This window comes from Colletotrichum truncatum (assembly GCF_014235925.2).
Source record: "Colletotrichum truncatum strain CMES1059 chromosome Unknown Contig_0003, whole genome shotgun sequence".
NCBI classification, from domain to species: domain Eukaryota; kingdom Fungi; phylum Ascomycota; class Sordariomycetes; order Glomerellales; family Glomerellaceae; genus Colletotrichum; species Colletotrichum truncatum.
The window spans coordinates 5,209,680-5,229,763 of record NW_027222400.1 but is presented as its reverse complement, the minus strand read 5'-3'; the positions used below and the strand labels follow the sequence as shown (position 1 = coordinate 5,229,763).

The window sequence follows — 20,084 nt, the reverse complement described above, 5'->3', positions numbered from 1 at the left end:
CCAGGCCGTAAGGCACTGAACTATCAAGAAGGCGGGTTCTCGAGATGCCTAGCGTCTTATAACGAACCACATGAAGTCCTTAATATCTGCAAACCTTGTCGAAGAGACTAATAGAGCGATTTTTGAGACGGATTATCTGAGGCCGATTGCAAGAAAGGCCAACCTCTTACGACATGATCGGGCGACGAGACGCCCTGACAACTCAGTCAAACAGATGCCTCGGTATTGACACAATGACTGACATCCACTTCCTTGCAGGAGGTATGCATGATTGTCCACACGCGACCCTAATGTGATAGGGCAGCAAGGGCTGCGTCAATCTTAACGCGACACTAACGGGTTATCCCCTGCAACCAGTCGACAGACCACTGAACAATCGTGTACTCGTGAAAGCATGCAATCTTCATCGTACCCCACGCCTGTTAGATGACTAGCTAGCCGTGCTTATCGTGACCAATGCAGTCCTCTTGAAGAAACCGGGTTTGGATCAACGGCAATGGCGTTGCACAAAAAGCCATCAAACTTGTCGTCCTGGCTCAAGGACTGCTCTTTCTCACTGCGACGTTTGGCTGTACAGCCTCTCACTCCGTCTCCTCAGCTCAATCTTATTCCCGTAGTAGTTCTCCCCGCTCAATGTTGACTGTTGGCGTCTGCCACGAGGGCTTTCCCATTCACACATTGTGAATATGTGTATCCGGGCTTCAAGGTAACGCCAACGGCCACCGCAAGGACAAATCTTTGCAGCGGCCTTCGGAATAGGTGAAGATAGGAAGGATACGGACGCATTGTGTAATCTTAGGTTCATATACACCAGTGCGATGTGAATTAAGCGTTTTCTTCAACTATGCGAAAGTACAAATCCGTGATAGATTACCATATCAATACAACTACAGCCATCGCTGTCCTTTTGTGGACCAAAAAAACCTTGCACACCGTGATCATACTGTGAGCCATCAATGTCCCGTGCCCAACTAAGCAACTTTGGACTGGATGAGAAACGAAAGGCGCGATCAAGGACCCAAGGATTGCCTGTTCTCCCCAACGACTGGACGACCGACTAGACCGATTTTGTGCCATAACCATATGTCCCAAAGCTTCATGATGGCATGCTGCTCTTGCTAGCATACGACACCACGTCCTGCATTTTCTGGAACGCGTCGCGCGCGAAAAGAAGGGAAAAAAAATCCCGGAAAAAAGAAAAGAAACAGCTGGACGCCGCTGACTGTTGACAAGAGAGGGATTCGAACCCTCGCCTATTACTAGACTAGCACCTGAAGCTAGCGCCTTAGACCGCTCGGCCATCTTGCCAGATATTGTGTGTAGATGTCAGAAGCGAGCGGATGTTGGCGATGATTGCCCTAGGTGGGGGGCGTCGTTTGGTGGGTTGTCCCGCCAGGTGGGGTCACGGCGTTGACAGTCTCGTCAATCTTCGAGGGAGCCACGTGCTTGTGGGAACTAGAAACATTTTCCGATGTGAAATGTCAGTGTTCAGCTATGGGGTTTTTACAAAACCTCGCAATGGCCGAGTCGGTTGCAGCGTTACACCACACTACCTACCCTGGGCACATCCGGGTGAAAATCTCCGGCCTTTTCCCACCATTCTTCCCCTGTCTCCAGGAACCACTAGGGGTCCATTCATTGCCGCATGGACTCATCTAGACCTTGCCAAGTTCTTCACGGACCGTACTGAATACTTGTAGTTGTTCAGATGAAGTTGTAGCGAAGTTAACGTGAGAAACCACTAGACTCACTTGCCACGTCCATGTCTGAAATACGCGCCTTGCTTGATGGTGCGTTTTGGCTAATGTAATTCCCTCCATAACACTGTGCGTTGAGCCGGGGTAAGGATGTCCGACGTTGTGGGTTGTTGATGATGTACAACCGTATTTGCTACCGTTGGAGAAGTAGGCCCTTCTACAACCAGTAATCGTTAATAGGCACTCGCTCAATAAGAGGATCCTCATGTGATACGCAAAGCTCATGGACTAGGGAGTGGAGAGGGACTAGTTACCTAGCAGCGTAGGATCTAGCCTGCACGATACACTATCAAAGGTGCGGGTGAGCACGCACGCACGATATCGGTTTCTTCGCTTGTGAGGGGTACCAGGATTGCAGCCCGTCCTGCGCCAAATCGGCAGGCCTCCCGTTCGTTCCCTCTCACACACAGCCACACAGCCCCTTGATGAGTTGGAAAGCTTGTACTACGGCGAGGCACAAACCTGCTAAGCATCCAATCATTAGAGATACCGGGCATCTGGGTAATAGGGTTGATCTCAAAGGCCGGAAAGAGGGTGACGGGGGCTGTACAGTTCTGGACCGCTCGAAACGGCTGCTGCAGGACATGGGGCAAACAGGGGGTTGTTTGCTGGGCATCGGTCGTTACAACGCGCAATTCCCAGATTTACGGCAGCACCGCAGAACTTCTGAATCGGATTGCAGCATGCTTAATAATCCGTTGAGATCTTACTAACGAAATAAGCTTGTTCGTCCCTAAGATGGAGGTCCGTAAGGGGTTCGACGCAGGAAGCATGGCCTAGACCAGCAGTCAGTTGGCCAGCCCCCCTGACCAAGGTGTGCGATTGCCGCTGCTCTTTGTCTAGCCAGCCTACCGAGCTCGTAATAAGTAATTCACATGGCTAGGCGATGGAGTTGGCTTACGTAGCGAAGTCGAAGGGAGAGCCTCGAGAGCAACCAGGGGTATCTGGAGACGCAGCGCCAGGCGGCATAGTTCCTCAAGATGCCCTTGTTCCTTCCTCATTCTTTGTGTTTCTAATGGTGTGCGGTATCAAAATACACCCCCCTCCATGTTGTGTGCCCGAGTTTCTGGATGGGCTTGCTCCACATCCAAGGCGGTTTTTGGAAGAACTTGACTTGGGTGGGATGTATTGGTATTTCGAGATCCGCATGATTCTCAGATGCGAAAAAGTCGCCTCAAGAACGGGAATCAGGAATTCGCAGCGTGGTCCAGATCGTGCATTGCCATAAACCAATCAATCAGTGGTTCGTGACGATTGGCTTAGAATGGCGATCTACGTTGGTGGTAGCTTGTGGCCAGACGTGAAAATAGCAATGGGAGCTGCACGAAGGGTCTTCTGTGCTCTCGATCCACGCTAATAGTACAGTTCTCAGAGATCGAGAGGCAAACCTTAATTCGCGAGCCCAGTGACGACACAGGTGATTGGTTGGGAGTTCCTTAGCGCTGTTTTTCGGGAGAAGTAGCCGGAAGACCGGCCCCGTCGCTCGACCGGAGACCACGAAGACGGGCCTTCCCACCAGAGCGGGCCGTTCACTCAATCCACCTCTCCGGCACAATCCGACCATCCAAGGGCGCCGGCGACAGCTTGTGCTTGCCCCATTCCTTCCGAAGGCACTGCCACTCGAACGGACGCATCTCTGCGACAAGTCGTCAATGGCTAGAGTTTTCCCCCAGAAGGGCCTGGGACATGCCGAATGGATGCAAGCCTGCCTTCGTCATAATCGTACTTGATGGAAACTGAGGGAATCCTCTGCCCGCAAAAGACCCTGAAAAAGAAGGCGGGTGATGACCAGGGTCCGTACCTGGATGACGTATGCGGCGTGTGTTGTAAACAGAAGGTGATCGTCACGTCAACCAGCCAAATTTAGGCCTGATTTGTCGATGACTGTGGCGGCAACAGATGTCCACTGGTTGTCAGTGTCTTGCGGCAGGGCGAGGCAGAGGTTCCCTCCCTTTCGCCTCTCTGTGAGTCGGTGAAATGCAACAGTCAGACCGTGACGTGCCCTGTTGCAAGGGCGAGCCTGTCGATCAATCCGCTATGATTAAAAGTGGATCCTAAACAGCCAACCATCGAGAGGAACGAAAGAGGGGTACCGCCGGACTGGACTCCGGGAGCGTTCAATGGTTCATTGGTTTGCTGAATGACTTTAGCTTTGCAATGGAAAATCAAAGGTCTGAGGGGTGTTCCAATAAGCGCATTAAGGTAGCAGCGGTTGCAGATTGGTTATTAGGGAAATACTAGTGACCCTTGTGGAATGATTGTACAGAACCATATTGTTTCGGCGCATGTTCTGAATAACATCATTTGCAATGTAATCGCGACTCCTCAGCCAGACATTGTCTAGTGGGAGGAAACGCAGGGCTTGGTTATGGTTCGGTTGTTGAGAAACATCGGCGATCGAATGAGAAGGGCTTGAGGCAGTAATAATTAGGGAAATGATTTGAATAATATCTTCGCAGAAGCGGGCACTCGGTAACGCTGTCTGTCGAAGCGGCGGCACCTGAGTCCCCTGACGACTCGATGACACTGCAAAAGCGAGATCGTAGACTCAGAGCGTGGTGGATTCACTTAAAACTAACAGACCGTCCTGCGGTCCGTGTGGTGTCTTCAAGGCCAGGGATTGGCTGCAGTCGGGTGGTCCCCCCGGACCCGGGGATTCGCCGTTGACGAATGCACCGCTACCGCTGACATACCACATGCCCTGCTCGAGGACGCCGTATCTGCGGTCTGAGGAGTGGGCCGGACGCTGGATGCATCATAGCTGGAACAAGAAAGGTCATTTGTTAAGAGGGAATCCCCAAAGTTTATCGAGGCATTTGAACCCATTGTAACAGTGTTTGGGTGTTTGAACGACCAGTACGCAGATGCAGCGCTGACAAAACCCAACGTCGACAAGCCATTTCCTGGGAGTTAGCGCTAGTCCAGATACGACTTGACGGCTTGGAAGGGTAGGGCAGGGGAGGGGTGTGTTGATAGGGAGGCTTGTAAAAAGGTGGGTGGTCGCTGTCTGTACACTACTAGTGGTGTCTGCTTGTGTCTGCAGGAATTTTCTGGGATCTAACCCATCGGGTCAGCTCTTCTAGGGTCTCTCTGGCTGCAGGCAAGATGGTGGGGGATGGATGGGGGCGAGAAGGCGTCCTGTGTTATACACAGTATTATACATAATGTAGCCTGAGAAACACTCACAGTTTACTGCTTACACTGGTTGTATACACCAGCAATCAAGTGATGATCGACCATCGATTTCTTCAGTACAAGACACAACACCATTATTGGGCGAGTAGATCTAACAGCGCTTGGAGTATTGGTCTATTCGCCGACACATGGCATGACTTGCAATAAGGCGACAAATCCCTGTTGCGTATACCCTCTTTTCTCATAATTACCAGAGGCGAAAAACAAGAAAACAGAAATGGAACAGGGAGAAGTGTGGAAGCGTCTTCAAAACTTGAGGGGTCCTGCAAACCTAACCCTGGATAAAATAAGCTACGGTAGCCGGATGAAAGTCCGAATCCCTTCCCAAAAAAGTTGGTAGTTGCCACCTTGCTCGTGGTGCGCTGGTACACGTGACAACGATTTGGGAGATTGGGCATGAGATTGGGGGAGTTGAGATAAAGAGCGAGAGATACTGAAGGGGGTAGAGAGGGCTCAGCACGGTCTCGTCCTCGGCCTCATACTGAACTAAGTTGAGTGCACTGGTTGGCAAATGCCCTGTGTCGCCCGCGGTTGCCAGCTTCTCATGAGCAAGTACACTAGAGAAGGCCGGGATCAGGTGCACCCCGACCAGAACTCTTGCCGGTGAGGTAGACCCCAGCCAGTACGTACCATCGTATACTGTCCCTCGTTCGATTAGTGCAGCACCAAACCCTCACACCCCTTTCCCTTTCTAAACCTACTCCCCTCTCGGACGACTGGTCCCACTATTCTCTTCGATTTACTCTCGATCACCAGAACCCTGCTCAGTCCTGGAGATCAGACCAAAGAGCTTGCGAGCTAGTGTGGGTCCTCTCCTGCCACCTGCGCGTGGGGAATTGGCCAGACCTCTCGAAACGTTTCGCAACCTTGAACTTGACCTCGTTCAACACTACCCTTTCCCTCTCTTTTGGAGGCAGCGAAAAAAGTTGCTGAGGGCGGAGGGCGTGAGCTGACGTTGCCGTGGTGGCCCTTGGCCCTTGCCTCACACCCCCAACTGCCAGTAACCCTCGCTATAGCTCCGGGTCGAATGTCTGCCGTTCCTACCACAAAGCTCCTTTTTCCTTGCCTTTGGCCCAGTAAAGATTGGCCCAGTATTGGCCGATCTTGTTGTTTGGCGTAGGGGGCGTGGGGACCTTTTTCCCATCCTGCCGACCAGACCTAATCTTGTTCCAACCCTTCTGCACTTTTTCGCCTCACGCCCGTCGATATTTCTCAATCCCAGGGTAGAAGAAGACCAAAGTTGCATCGGATTTTTACTTACTCCCATTTTGCGCTTTGCGCATCGCATCGATCTTGATCAACATCCGTTCAACTGCCCGTCCACGTTCGCCTTTCAAACCGGCACCCGCGCGTCCACAATACAACCACACACGATCCACCTACCGGCAATCTACCCAGACGAGCTTCGAATATCGCGACAGTCTATTGCAACAATCGATTTTGCCCGTTTTTTGCTGTTCAACTTTATTCCGGCAAGCGTCTTTGATCGTCGTCTGTATGCCGTGGTGAACCAGCAGCAGCTCGATTGCTCTCCGTCATTCACTCTTGGTCTCTTGCACCCGGAGACGAATTCTCTAGTCGTGCCGGACCCCACCGCAATTACCCACCCGACGATTCTTAACGATTGACAGCTATCTCTCGCTGTAGACTTGGGTTTTCTAGTTGACAACCGACTACAAACAAAACGCTAGTTGTGGCTTTTCAACATTCGAATTCTCCACTGGTTTTTGGCACGCCGGCTTCCCAAGGCTGACTTTGTCGCCCTTCGGAACTGCCAAACCTCAAGTTGTCAATCCGAAATCGAGTCCTTTCCAGCTTATACACTTGGGCTTTCGAATCCTCTGGACAGTCATACACGACACACTTCTGTTAATACTGTAGGTATTATCCTCTCATAGCTTCTGCACCGAGTAGAGTTTGTCGTCATACCTCACTCCTTACTCTCGATCGATCGATCGATACCTCGACCAATCATAGCCCATGCCCGCCTGGACCTTTGGACTCAGCCGTCTTGACAAGATCATTACGCTCAACACAATTTGATTTGCCATTTGCTGACCATTCATCAACTCGTTAGCCAAGTCAGACTTAGCAGCAAAGACGTCTCGTACACTTCAGCTGTACTGAACAGGGTGACCAACCGACGACACCACAGCTATTACCATTTACACCGGCAGTCCTATTACTTCATGCCTCACTTCTCACCCCGCTAGTAGCTACAGCATTCAAGCCTCATACCGACATATTGTTCACAACGTCTATATGCCGCCAACATGCCCGACCTCAAGCACACATCGCATGGAGCGCAACCCCCGACGTCGCCGAAAGGACATCCCCTCCCACGACGCTCGTCACCTGAGCATTCTATAACCCTTCGTCACCATCGCCTTGCTCGTGAAGCAAGTGAAAGAGCTGCGTCGTCACGCGTCGCTGCCGCTGCTAGCTCCAGGTCCTCTTCATCGGCGAGGAGACAGTCATCCGGCGACAGCCAAAAATCTGGACCTAGCGATCCGACGAAGTGGTTCGACCAGAACAATGAAAACCCAACGGTCGGGTTTTCCCATGCAATGGACGGTAAGCGAAGGAAGTCGATACTCTCACTAATTGTATCTAACCAGTGTCACAGTTGACCCTCCATTTTTCCAAAAGGAGTCCGACTCCTCTAACGAAGACACAGGGAAGCCGACTAGCTATCCCGCGCATTTGTTGAAGCCTCCTATGACAGGCACTCTCAAACCTAGCGCCACTCATAGCAGCAGCGCTGACGACTACCGAAGTGTAATCGATGACTTAACCGTTGAGATTAAGAGGTTGAAGGATGAATTGCGGCGGTACAAGCAGAATGGTCCGGAGATGATGAAGAGGGACAAACTGTTTGAGATAAAAGTTCATGGCCTCCCAAAGCGCAAGAAGAGAGAGCTGGAGAGCACTTTACGCGATTTTGCATCCGGGTTGGAGAGTAATACCCCCAGTGCTGAGGCATCTTCGGCGCGGAAAAAGTCGCGGCATACGACGCGCCAGGATTTTGGCTCAGGCTCAATGTCCAAGCACGCATCGTCGTCGTCCGGGTCCCACTCAAGACCAGTTGACTCTGCGTATGCTTCAATGTCAACAGGTGCCCATTCATCTGGAACCTCCTTAGCACGACCGTCAATCAGTTCAAGAGCGAGATCCTCGGAGCAGAAGGTGGAGAATTATTTGAAAGACATCCCAGAGGGGTTGTATCCGCGACATATGGTCATGACAGAGAAGGACAAGAAGAAACTTATTGTTCGCCGCCTAGAACAGATTTTCACCGGGAGAATAACTGGTCGAAGCCTTACCCGCAATCAACCCAAGTCCGCCGCCAACATCGCCCCTTTGGCCCCTATCATGGTTGAGCCAGCGACGGGAAATACTACCACCAACCACGGGCCGCCTAATATTCTAACCGCACAAAATGAACCGTCTCGTGAAGCGCGGATCCTCTCAATGGAGGAACAGAAGAGCAAGTCGAAAGACAATAACTCGACTTCAAACTCGAACGACCAGCTCGACTCGGGTGGCAACTCGGCCACTGCGGTAGATGTCGGCGCGTCATCATCACCGGATGATGCCCCACCTCCGGAACAACGCCCCACTCGCCCACGGGATCTGGACCCGGACCGGAAGCAAAACCCGACCGAGAACATGGATTACATTCGCCATCTAGGACTCGCACCACCTCACTTGACTGCTCTGGCTACTCATGATGACGTTGCGCCCGATGTCGACGGTTGGGTTTACTTGAATTTGTTATGCAACATGGCACAACTACACATGCTCAACGTCGCACCTGACTATATCCGCAGTGCGGTAGCTGAAAAGAGCACAAAGTTTCAACTTTCTCCGGATGGACGCAAGATTAGATGGCGAGGAGGTACTGACGGCACCAAATTCAGCAGCGACAGTTCTGGTGACACATCCCAGATGAGTCGATCAGATGAGTCAGAAGAAGTCGAGGAAGGAGGAAACAGGAAGAAGCGGAAAGCGACCCAGTCATCAAAGAATGGGCACTTTTCTTCCTCTTCCGCAAACAATACGTCGGAACAATCCAAATTAGAGCAGCAGTTGTCGTCGGCTGATAGCTTCCACTACAAGCCTCTGTTTCTGCATCAGGGTTCCTCAGCCGAGCAAACCTCTCTTGATGAGACCGGCTCGTCTTTTGCTGCTGGCGAGGACAGCATCAATGGCGATTCACGATGGGATAATGATGGGTCAGCATCGTCCCGGCGGAAGAAGCGTCGGCTTGACGGTGCCATCATTTATTACAGTGGTGCCCCATTTTGCACTGACTTGTCTGGCGATCCTGGCGACGCATCTCCTTCTTATATATCGAGTGAACAAGAACAGGGATTGTCCTCCAGCACGGATTTACTCAGACCTGAGCCTATCCCGCGTACCGCATCAGGCTCCGTACTCCCTTACCGACCCCTTAGCGAGGATACACAAATCCCAAACGAAGCCGTTGGAACAGGGACAGAGCTTGATGATTCTGACACGGAAATGGAGGCGGACTTTCCCTGGTCTGATACTTCACAGAGTACTCCAACAAGCACTTTGGACGCCTGTGGTCTCGGCGGAGTCATACCAGATGATCACTTTATGGTTCTTGTTAACACCAAACGACCCAAAACTGATACCCTTGCAAGCTCATGCAAGCTGAACTCTGAAGACGTTCCCAAGCTTGTGAAGAGAATCATTTCTCCTCTGAACTCAGCAAACGAAAGATCGCCGCAACCATACGAACGACAGCCGTGTCTTGTCGGTATTCAGTACACGTCCGGATCCATTAAAAAGTTGGATCCTGCGCCACTACCTCCACCAGGCATGTACTTCGACTTTGAAAGCGATTCGTTTGTGACGAGCGATTCCGCATCGGGTGACATGGATGAGTCTCTATCCCTGAAGGGAAATCGGGCCGGTCCTCATATGTTTGAAAACACTTACCCAGACGATGAAGAGATGACAAGCGGAGACGAGGAGGGCGGTGAACCCGACGATGAAGATGAGCCAGACGCCGAGGACGAAGATGGATCCAGCGATGAAATCAAGATTCCCATCCCACTGAGCAATATCCGCCGTCGCAGCAGCAGCAGCGCTCTTGCAGCAGCTGGCACGGTTCGAAGCCGTAGCAAAAGCCAGAGTGTTGAGCTACCTGTTGCAACCGGCAGCTCGGTCGCCACGGCGGGCGGTGCTGAGAGCGGTTATAGCAGCAGTCGCGAAGAGAGTACTTGAATTGGAAAACTGAAAGCAAAAGATTGTGCTAGGATGGGACGTTCAGCAATCTATGGCCCAGTGATCTGTGCACTGCTATGATTTTATTTTGATGGAGCATTGCGAGGCGTTTTACCGGGCAGAATTGTTCAAGAGATACCAAGGATGGACAGCAGCATTGTCACTTTCATATTCTGAGCACTTTACACAGAAATTGGACTTACGAGGAGAACCTTTGAAGGAGATGAATAAGAAACTAGGCAAAAGTTCTTGTGTGACAGTGGCCATAGATAGGAGGTGTTTGGACAGCGATGTTTTCTCTAACAATGATACCCATTTCTACACCTAGACTGTTTCTGCCTACGCACTCGGGTGATATCAAGGGCCTTGTGACTTTTTCAGAGAAAGAAAGTAACAACACAATCTTTCCTGAAACTGATAAGAGCGACGTCTGCCCACTACAAAACCATACAGCCTACCGATGGCGGACCGATTGTAAGTAATACCGTATGGCCACATAAACTGACGACAGTCAATAGTTTGTGCCGGAATCCCAGTGCCAAGCTTAACAGCACCACGTTGGCCCAGTTTCATGACGATATTTACCGCTACTGATGTTGGAACACGCATATCCTAGTCGCAGCAAGAGCATCCAGGGGGTAAAGGAGTTGTCGTGTACAAGGTACATGCCAGTAAGGTCATAAAAGAGGAGTCGATTTCCTTTTCATTAGGGAAACGCTGAAGATTTAACCTGTTTTCCGCGGAATGGTGAATGGTGGTAGCTTTCTTTTGACAAGTTCGGAGGCGGAGCCGGTGGTTGCTGACATGCCCTGCGCAAGTGGGAACATAAGTCACATCCCTACTGTCCTCCCCGAAGTCTATTAGCGCGCAGCTTTTACTTGTCCTTGGGTGCTTCCCGTATCGACAAATCCCGCTTGCATCGCCTTCTGATCATCGTCATCGTTCACACGGAACCCCAAGCCGGCGTGAATGTGCTGCACAGTTCTGGTTCTGGGTATCGTCATCGTTTCAACTCTTGGGCTGAGATATACCCGCCTTTGCTGCCGCTGATAAATGGGGTACGGCTTGGTGATCTCTGTTAGGCAGTGACAGCCTAACCCTCTGGAGTAAAGTTCAATCTGGTGGCGGTCGCTCCCATGGGCACGCAGAAAGGCCAGAGGTTGCGACACATTAGTTACGAAGCTCTCTGTTCCGCGAGTTCTTGGTTCTTTTGTGCATTTAGGTCGTGGCGACTCGCATTTCGCGAAAGTGCCCGACAACCTAAGACATGCCCTGTATGTGGGCGGTCTGATATTGACCGTTTTTTTATCCTTGAAAAGCTTCAAACAAATCCACAACGCAGTGAAGACAAAGATCTGCATCATGTCTCACTCATTGAACAGGTCTTGTATCTTCCCTCAATCTTCGCACAAGGACAGGCGTGCGGTTACGACACTTACATGAAGAAATGCCGACAGAACAGCAATATATTGAAGCACTGCCAAAAAAAGGTTCCGTTGCAGACGACCTGAATGTAGACGTAACATATCAAGGCTATACACGCTAGAAAAAACTGGTCATGTCTGCACATTGGTAGCCGTTGTCCTTGTATTTCAGCGCTGAACCTGAACGACCTTGCGGCCTTCAAGCGCGTGCCAGTACTTGTCAACGCTGCCGCCCCGTGTTGGCAAACCTCCCGCGATTCAAAGGCCGTGGGCACCGAATTAGCTGTTTAACCAGGATGAACTCGATAGTAAGCTAGGCATTGGCACGCCCATATCATGACGGCGCCCGTGGAGTCCATTTGGGCCAAAGTCTCGATGAACCGGGGTGGCGGGGTAAGAGTCAGCAACCTTGTCCATGGGGGAAGATTCGCGTGACTCGGGGGACTAATCACGCCGATGGGGGTATATTTGTGTACGCGCCGCCCCTAATTGGTATGGGCGGCACCTACCGGAACGCGGCCACCGAGAAGACCAATGTCTGAGGCGGCACTTTACGCCTGTTCGTTTTCCCCGAACCACACCAGCGCGTGGCACCCAAGGCTGCACCGCCCCCGCAAAAGGGTTCTTCGAGGCCGCATATATACATTTGAGTTGGCACATGTCAGTGGAGTGATGGCCAGGAAGGTGTTGCAGGCGTAGACCAGGACCGACGTATTCAACTGAACCGTGATCACCGTGATGGCGGAGGTCATTTCTCGATTACCTAGCACTATTCTACCCGTGGTGTCCTCCATCCCCCTATGTGGCAGAAAGACGCTGTCTTCACCTTGGCGAAAGAAGTAAAAGAACTCTGCCAATGACGTACACTACAGTGACGAAGACGCATATTAGGATGACGGACAATTTGCGGTGCGGGCCAGATCAGCATCCTTGGTCTGTTGGTGGATATTGCCGATTTAGAACGTCTTCCGAGACAGCCGGTGCCATGGTTCCGGCGTTGTTGCCGCTGGGGAAGACGGGGAAGACGCTGCCAGTATCTCGACTTTGAGTAGGCGAAGGTTGCGAATAAAAGCGGTACGTTGGGGGGGGGGGGGGGGGGAGCCGTTAGAGAAGCGAGACACTTTGGTTGCAGAGTGACACTTTAGCTTACCGCTACGCTCCAGTTGTGCTTTAGCGATTCTTGAAAAAACTGAAAGGTCGACTAGACGTTCTCGATGATGGGTGATGACCTGGAGAAATCTCTGAAAACGAATCTAAGTAACATATGTTACCTTATGTGTTTGTTCTGCAGGTGGGCGTCGAGCAGCCTTATAGACTAGTATTTGAAGGCGATTAGAAATTATAACCGGCATTTTTCGTGTAGTGATGGCAATCAACGCCACAATGATAACTGCTAGGAAGGACATCTTGCTGTGCTGGCTTTGTGGCTGCCTCCGTCCTCCCTTAGCCATGATAGGCTGAAGCAATCTTCGTGCCCCTCCCCAAATATCAAAGTTTTGAGGGAATTGTAGGCAATTGCCGAATTATTGTACGGTCATCGTAACGATGCGTGTCAGTATGTAGACAACTTGCGTAAACACCCCCTCGTCGGTTTCTATTCGGGTCTCACTGTGAACCATTCTTCTCAGCCAAGGTTAGCGTGCACGATGCCCTTGATTTATGCGTGTTCGTAGAGGTACGTGAGCCAACTCCCGGACGTGATAGGGCTTAAACTTGGTAAAAAGCGCCGCTACTTGGTTTCCTGGTGTCGGGGCTGCGGAGTCAGTCCGGGGGCCAGTTCGGAGTGGGTCGTAGACCCGGTGCGGATCCGTCGACATTTTGTTGCCGGATGGGCTTTTTGACGTCAGTCCTCAAAGGTTCCAAGGCCTCCTAGACAGCATCCTTTAAGAAACAAATGCCATGTTAACAAACCAACGTGGTCCACCACTCAAGAACAACTCTGACAGGTTATTGATATGGTTGTCGATAAATCACCCTCAAATTAGGTCCAGTGGAAGCACAGAGACGAATGCAAGCTGCATTGCCCTTCTTGAAGTATATTGTAACCATCCATTGATCAATGTTGTCTTTTTTTCTTTAGCAACTTTCAAAGGCAGTCGTACACCCGCCATCGCCATGCTTGCGTTCAGAGATGTGGTGTAGCGTCATGGCAAATGGGACTATTCGTGATAAAATGCCATTGAATGCCTTCAGAGGCCACCTAAAATTACTCGTCCGTCGCTAAGGAGGGTAAAATCCTGGGGAAGTGTATTTTATGTATGTCTTGACATGTACAGGAGATCTCTGCTTCTGTTAGATGTGGTAACTGGCGGTAGCATAAGAATGGTGGACGCTGTTTGCTAGAGCTGCTTTGCGAATTTGTCCAGAAACTACTTTCGTCTTGGGGGTGAGGGTTTGCAAATAGTAACATTCCATATACTATCATTCATAACTTAGGAAATCGCGAATTTATTGGTTTGGGGTAAGCCTAACACATGACCATGGGTTGAGTACATTCCCTGCCGCACCTCCTGATGGGGATTTGCAAATATAGCGGACATTGGGGCAGTATTTCTATTCAATTCCTTCTGTTCTTATCCCTGCCAAACCCCTAAGCACATAACGTACTATCTAGGGACTAGTAAGAGGGCTTATCATTCAACAGAAGGCTGGACGGCAAAGAAGAGCGGAGCACCTATGCACAAGTTTTTCAAGAGGTTGAAATGGCCAACCGTCAATGGATTAGATTAATTTAATATTTAATAATATAATAACTTATCTAAAGAGATACGTGGTCCAATGAAGCGTCTAGAAGACTAAGCAACTTTCAATCTTTTGGTGAATCAAACACTTATGTAAACGCCCTGTAGTGCTGCCGTCCCTAAACCTCTCGAAGCTCCATAAATTCTGGTCGTGTGACTTTATGCGATGATTCCAGCGCTGCCGCCAAACTTAGGAGGTGTAGCCAGCAGCGCGGTCAGCTGCAGTGGCTTGTGCCAGCTTTGCCGTGCCGACGGAGACGGTAGGAATCCAACCCTGGGGATTGACGTCGTTACCAGTGGTCGCAACGCCTTCGCCAGTGGAGTCTACTCCGATTGTAATGTAACCGACGAGGTCATCTTCAATACTAGCGCCAAGCAGGGAGATACTGATGGACGGGCTGTAGCCATCCTCGCTAGCGCTAGACAAAACAGAGTCCTCATCGTTGGTCGTACGGTTCAGAGTCTCTTGATGGGAAGAGTAAGGGCTAGCAGCGTACACTTGAGACAAAAGATCCTCCTCGAAGAAAAGCTGACCGACATGATGTGCGGTGCTCTGGCTGTGGGAGACACCCTGAGAAGCGTTGGCCTGAACGGCAACGTGAATATGAGTGGAACGGGAGACGTAGTAGCCGGGGAACTTGGTCAAAAACTCAATCATGCCGTTCGAGTCGGAGACGTGAACGCCACGGAGGAATGTCTCATCGTCAGTCGTACCATCGGAACGCTTTCTCCAGCCATCAAACAGCTCTGAAGTGTCTAGGTCGATGCCAGTGGACAAGGCATAGAGTCCGGTAGCATTACAGTGCCAGATGGATGCGGAAGCTCTCCCCAAGGGCTCGCAGGTCTGAACGTCAATGCGTCCAAAGATTGTTTTAGGGGCTAGAAGTCAAGTGTTGTTCTGAATGCTGGTGTACTGCAGAGTGTTGCGCTTAGACATGCCGTGAACATTGGGTACAATGTCACCGTTCTCAACACGGCGCTCGTAGAGGCTCTGAGAGCGCTTGGTGATGCTTTCGGCCTTGCGTTTCTCAACAGCGGCAGCGCATTTGTTGGTGGAACGGCCTGCAAGAGCAGCCTCTTGTTTTGCAGTCTCTTTAGTCAGCCTCTCGGGGTGAGCGAAGATCTCGGTAGCTGAAATGGAGAGGGTGACATGAGCGAGAGCAGTGAGCCTCATTGTTGCGTATTTGATGACAGGCTTTTTGCTTCTGTGATTTCTGGAAAGAAGTACCGTGAGAAAACTAAGAATGTAAGGATCTGGAAGGATAAGGATCAGGCGGCTAGATATGTGTGGGGGAATGGACTTTGAAGGCGGTTGTGTTCTAATGAGCTGAAAGAGCTCTTTGCTATAAGAGGATGCGACTACCTATACTCAATGAACTCATATGAAGTCTTGATAAACTAACAGACTGTTCAATATGCTACGCCTCATATCGCCCGCTCTCTGGTTGCGAAGGCCCCTTATATATCCGGCATTGTTCTGAATTGCGGATTTGCCGTGGATAGTTTTTAGGTGAAGATTCGTAATTGATCATGTTTCTATTGGCCAAGCAGTCGTATACCAATATTTTCAATAAGCTACAGGCTACAGACATAGAGTGTAGTAGCAGCCGAATATAAAAATCTACGCGTAGGGCAGTAACGGCCGGTATAAGCCACTCGGAAGGTGGGATGCAAGGGCCACGGAATGTGGGAGACACCAGTGCTCCGCGCGACTCAGCTTACCGGAGCCAGAGTGTACCTGTACCCATCGAAGACCCGACCTCTGCTTTCCAACGCCTTGCCGTACGTCGCTATCACTGACGCGTCTACTCTTCAAGCCTAAAAATAAGACGGGTTCATGGAGTTCGTTAGTTGGCCAAAATAATTTTCTCTCATCACGGTACCCAAATGAAATTAATTAGGAATTGGACGGTTTTTGTCACTCTATATTACAGATGCTTCTTATATGTCTAGAACTATTACATAAGAAGCATGGTGAACTCAATACATAGAAAGACGCTGGCAAGATGGCTTTGTGATGTCTCCATCTGCGTTGTAAGGTGTGAGAGTCAAACACGCCTTTCAGCCCACATCTGGAGTCCATATTTGGTGGGATTCCACAACTGAAAGTGACGAACATGCAGAAGCATTGATTCTTTCAGACTCTTTGAATTATGTCTCGTAACCAGATGAATGGAGGGAAGGTTGGGCAGATTTCAATCTCTACTTACGCTCAGGTTTCTCGGGCTGCTTAGGCCACCTTTCCGAATCTTTTAAGTATATGCATTCATTGGCCTGTTTGAAATGCAGTTTCTCACGTATAAATAGTAGACTCGGCACAAATCAAAGACCTAATCGATGGTTCAAGTATAAAAATAATCAAGGAGGTGTTTGAATTCAGAACTCAAAAAGGTTGAAAAGAATCACAATGTGACTGGCGACCAAAAGCGTGCACCGAGGTACGCACTACTTCAAGGAAGAGAAAAGTCAATTGCAGAACTAACTTAACTAATATCTACTGTTAGAAGAAATTGGTCCTATCATAATAGGTGCCCGTTTTGATGATGCCCGCCGGGGGTCTAATGTTGTCGGAGTGTGGAGTTAACCACGTTCCTTAAGACTGGAATGCGACCTCGCGCTTGGCAGCGGCGCCGCCAGCTGCCGCACCATTGGGAGGGATCTGGATGGCCATGACTCCGCCAAAAGGACCAGCACCGTTGTTATTGGCAATCTTAACCAAGCAGACATTCTGCAGGTTGCCGGAAGTGCCTGTGCAGGTGGTACCGTCGGGGACGGAGAAAGCCATAGGCTATGGAGAAAGATGTGTTAGTCGATGCTGATCGATCTCTACAGAAACGAGTTCAGGTTACTTACGAAGTCCTTATTGACATTAGCAGCACGCTTGAAGATAGCCCTCTCCAGGATGTCACGAGCGTTGTTCTTCTTGCCCGGCACACTGCCATTGGGCCTCATGTTTCCGCCGTTGCCAGGGACTTGTTGAGTGGCAGTGAGTTCAACGCCATTGGAGAAGGAACCGGTGCCCGTGGGGTCCAAAACAGCGCGGAGAGGTCCAGCACCATCGGTAGTAACGACGTGGAAAGTTCCAGAGATGCTGCCACCAGTGGAGGAGACCTGAGGCAGGGTGCCACCGGACATCTGGTTGGCGGCGTCGATATCAGCGACCTGGACCTTGCCATTACCGGTAGTCTTGCCAAGGCCGTCCGTCATGATGTTCCTGCTCTTGAAGACAGTGGTATCCACCTCAGTCTTTGGTCATCGAGTTAGCACAATCCACTTATATTTGCGGTTTATATACACACCTTCCTGTTGGGGCCGGTCAAGGGAACAACACCGCCCATGTTGGCCAAAGCAGTGCCGTTTCCACCGAGGTTGCCAGTCAACACAACGGGCTTGCCGTGAGCGGCAACAAGAGGGGTGGCTGCGAGAGCGAAGATGACAGCCTTGGAAACCATTTTGATCGATTTGTTGATGAAAAATGAATTTTAAGTTAATTAAAAGCAACGGGAAAATGTGGACTGCGATTAAAGTGGTTTGAGAATAAGTGAAAGCGAGAAAAGTAGACGCACGAATCAATCGGCGAGTAGAAGATGAAAGAACTGATGAAGGAAGAAGATACTGATGAGGGATAGAAAAGATTCGGATTCAAAGCCGGATCGTCGCGAGACCTTTATACCACTGGCGTTCCTTACTGATGCCTACTCTTGGATATTGGTATGTCAAGAGATGTACCTTGAAGCCGCACAGCTTTGCGGGTGAGCTTGCCGATTCAGGAACATTACAGCTAGGCAAAATTGAGAAATCCTCTTAGCACGAGTATTCCGAGGGAGTCAGGGACGAAGTGACAGCCCCATGTCGTCTGAAGCGTGTGAAACGTCTCGAGATCTTCACCTCTCGAGTTCTGCAGCGGCTAATGTGTGGGGGGGGAGGGGCATGCAAGTGCGATGCGTAAATCCATCTAATATCAACAAGGCTTCGGAGTATTTCCGTGGCATCCAATGATACGCAACTGTCAGGACACTCGACATAGGCAAAACCTGCCACATATGGGGCCTACCCTACGAAAATCTTCTGGACTGCTATAGTACTGCAGCTTAAACAAATCTTAACTATAGCTATTAACAAAGTGAATTCAAGCATTGGGGAATCAAATTCTTTTCGATATGAGCGAGTCATATATTCTTAGAATCCTGAATATCATATTCGACATGGCTTATGTTATCCTCCTTTTACAGGTGGTAAGAAAAAGTCCAAGGCATAGAGAGAGTAGGTGTAGGTTCTCACAACTCCACAAGCTTGATCTGTGCCGAAGCACCCCGCAGAATCGTGGCCCAACTCCGATTAGCCGAAATCCCATGAATCCTTCCTCATCTTCAGACTCTAGTGAACTCGGTTTCTACGTCCTATGCTCCTGGCCCACTAGTGCCTCCGAGCAACAGGCCGTGATTTTGCCGTCGCCCTCATCACCTTTTGCGTTGCCGCTGTCTTTGCCGTCTCCACCCTAGAAAATGGCGATCTTGAAACAGGGCTGGGCCATATTGGGAAATCAGAGACCACTGTCGGGGCGCGCGCGATGCTGTCCCGCACGCATAATGTTTCACATGCCAAGAACACCTTTGACGAGCGGCCTTCCCCCCAGCATACTTGCGGCTCAATTGGCCGTTAATTCTTCCACATATACATAGATGAGATGAAGCTGTAGGCGATGGAAGAAAGCGAGGTGCGACGCATAACGGCCAGAGGTATTGGATGACACTGACACGCGCGTGTCATCTGACACCTGTCATCCACCACCCTCGAACCTATATCGGCGTGTAATAGTAAAGGTATGGTCGCTTTACCACCCGCGCTAAAGTCCGCGAGTACCCTGCCGTCGCATGTATTTTTCTTCCGTAATCTGAATGGTTACTGGGCTTGTCTTACGAGGCCAACAATGGTTACTGAATCGAAACCCAGCACAGACCAAGTACCGATGTTTTAACCGCTGTCAAACTCGGTTGATTTCCCGTGGGCGTTCAGTCAAGATTTTGCCAAGATACTCGGCGTTGAATACTGTTTGGTTCCTGGCAAAGAGGGGGGGGGGGGGGGGGGGGGGGGGGGGGGAACCTTATTGAGCGGCCATGATCTTCCTTTCACTTTCAAAAGATGATCGTGTTTCCAGGATGATCGACGTCGATCTCCCCAAGCACTGTCAATCCTTCGGGAATAATACCGCTGCAAATGATTTTTACCAGCACAAAGCTGGAGTCGAGACAGAAGAAATCATCAACTTGAAGCATGCGGAAACCAGCTAGTGTAGGGCGCGGCCCCACCGGCGGGAAACCGGCATCGTCCTTGTTATGCCAGGGGCCGCAACAAGGGACCGCATGTGTGCACGGGACCGTTAGAAGAGTCCTTCACCCACAAACGTGTCTCATGACAGCCATACATCATGGGTTAAGATGCCCAGCGGCCCAAGGACGTTGGCGCTTCAAACAACAATGTTGGATCGCCCTGCCACACTGCGGTCCACTGTCATTGGTGAATCATTGACATCATCACCACAGCCTCCACTCCAAATCAAAACGGCAAAACTACCCATTACAAGGAATACCTGTCAGGAGGACGAACAGCTCCGGGGTTGTTGCAGACTCCGAGATTGCTTGATTGCAAACCTAGACAGCCCCTTTTCCGAATGTGGCATTGAAGCTGCAACTTCCCCCTCTCCTTGTATG

The 20,084-nt window shown here is 50.5% G+C and overlaps 3 protein-coding genes across 3 annotated transcripts; 1 reads left to right on the top strand and 2 right to left on the bottom strand.

The window, feature by feature from the left end:
• Positions 1–7,225: 7,225 nt before the first annotated feature.
• CTRU02_206298 (frequency clock protein) lies at positions 7,226–10,208 on the top strand (the record flags this gene model as incomplete). The annotated part of the gene is made up of 2 exons (XM_036728104.1): positions 7,226–7,526; positions 7,579–10,208. 2 exons carry the CDS (start codon positions 7,226–7,228, stop codon positions 10,206–10,208), a joined length of 2,931 nt encoding a protein of 976 aa, XP_036580218.1.
• A 4,355-nt stretch (positions 10,209–14,563) lies between these two features.
• Positions 14,564–15,547, bottom strand: CTRU02_206297 (extracellular dioxygenase; the record flags this gene model as incomplete). Its single annotated transcript, XM_070204689.1, has 2 exons — positions 14,564–15,252; positions 15,313–15,547. The coding sequence occupies 2 exons, from the start codon at positions 15,545–15,547 to the stop codon at positions 14,564–14,566; spliced, it is 924 nt and encodes a 307-aa protein (XP_070061793.1).
• Positions 15,548–16,966: 1,419 nt separating this feature from the next.
• Positions 16,967–17,825, bottom strand: CTRU02_206296 (cas1 appressorium specific protein; the record flags this gene model as incomplete). The annotated part of the gene is made up of 3 exons (XM_036728106.1): positions 16,967–17,161; positions 17,227–17,619; positions 17,673–17,825. 3 exons carry the CDS (start codon positions 17,823–17,825, stop codon positions 16,967–16,969), a joined length of 741 nt encoding a protein of 246 aa, XP_036580220.1.
• Positions 17,826–20,084: the final 2,259 nt, after the last annotated feature.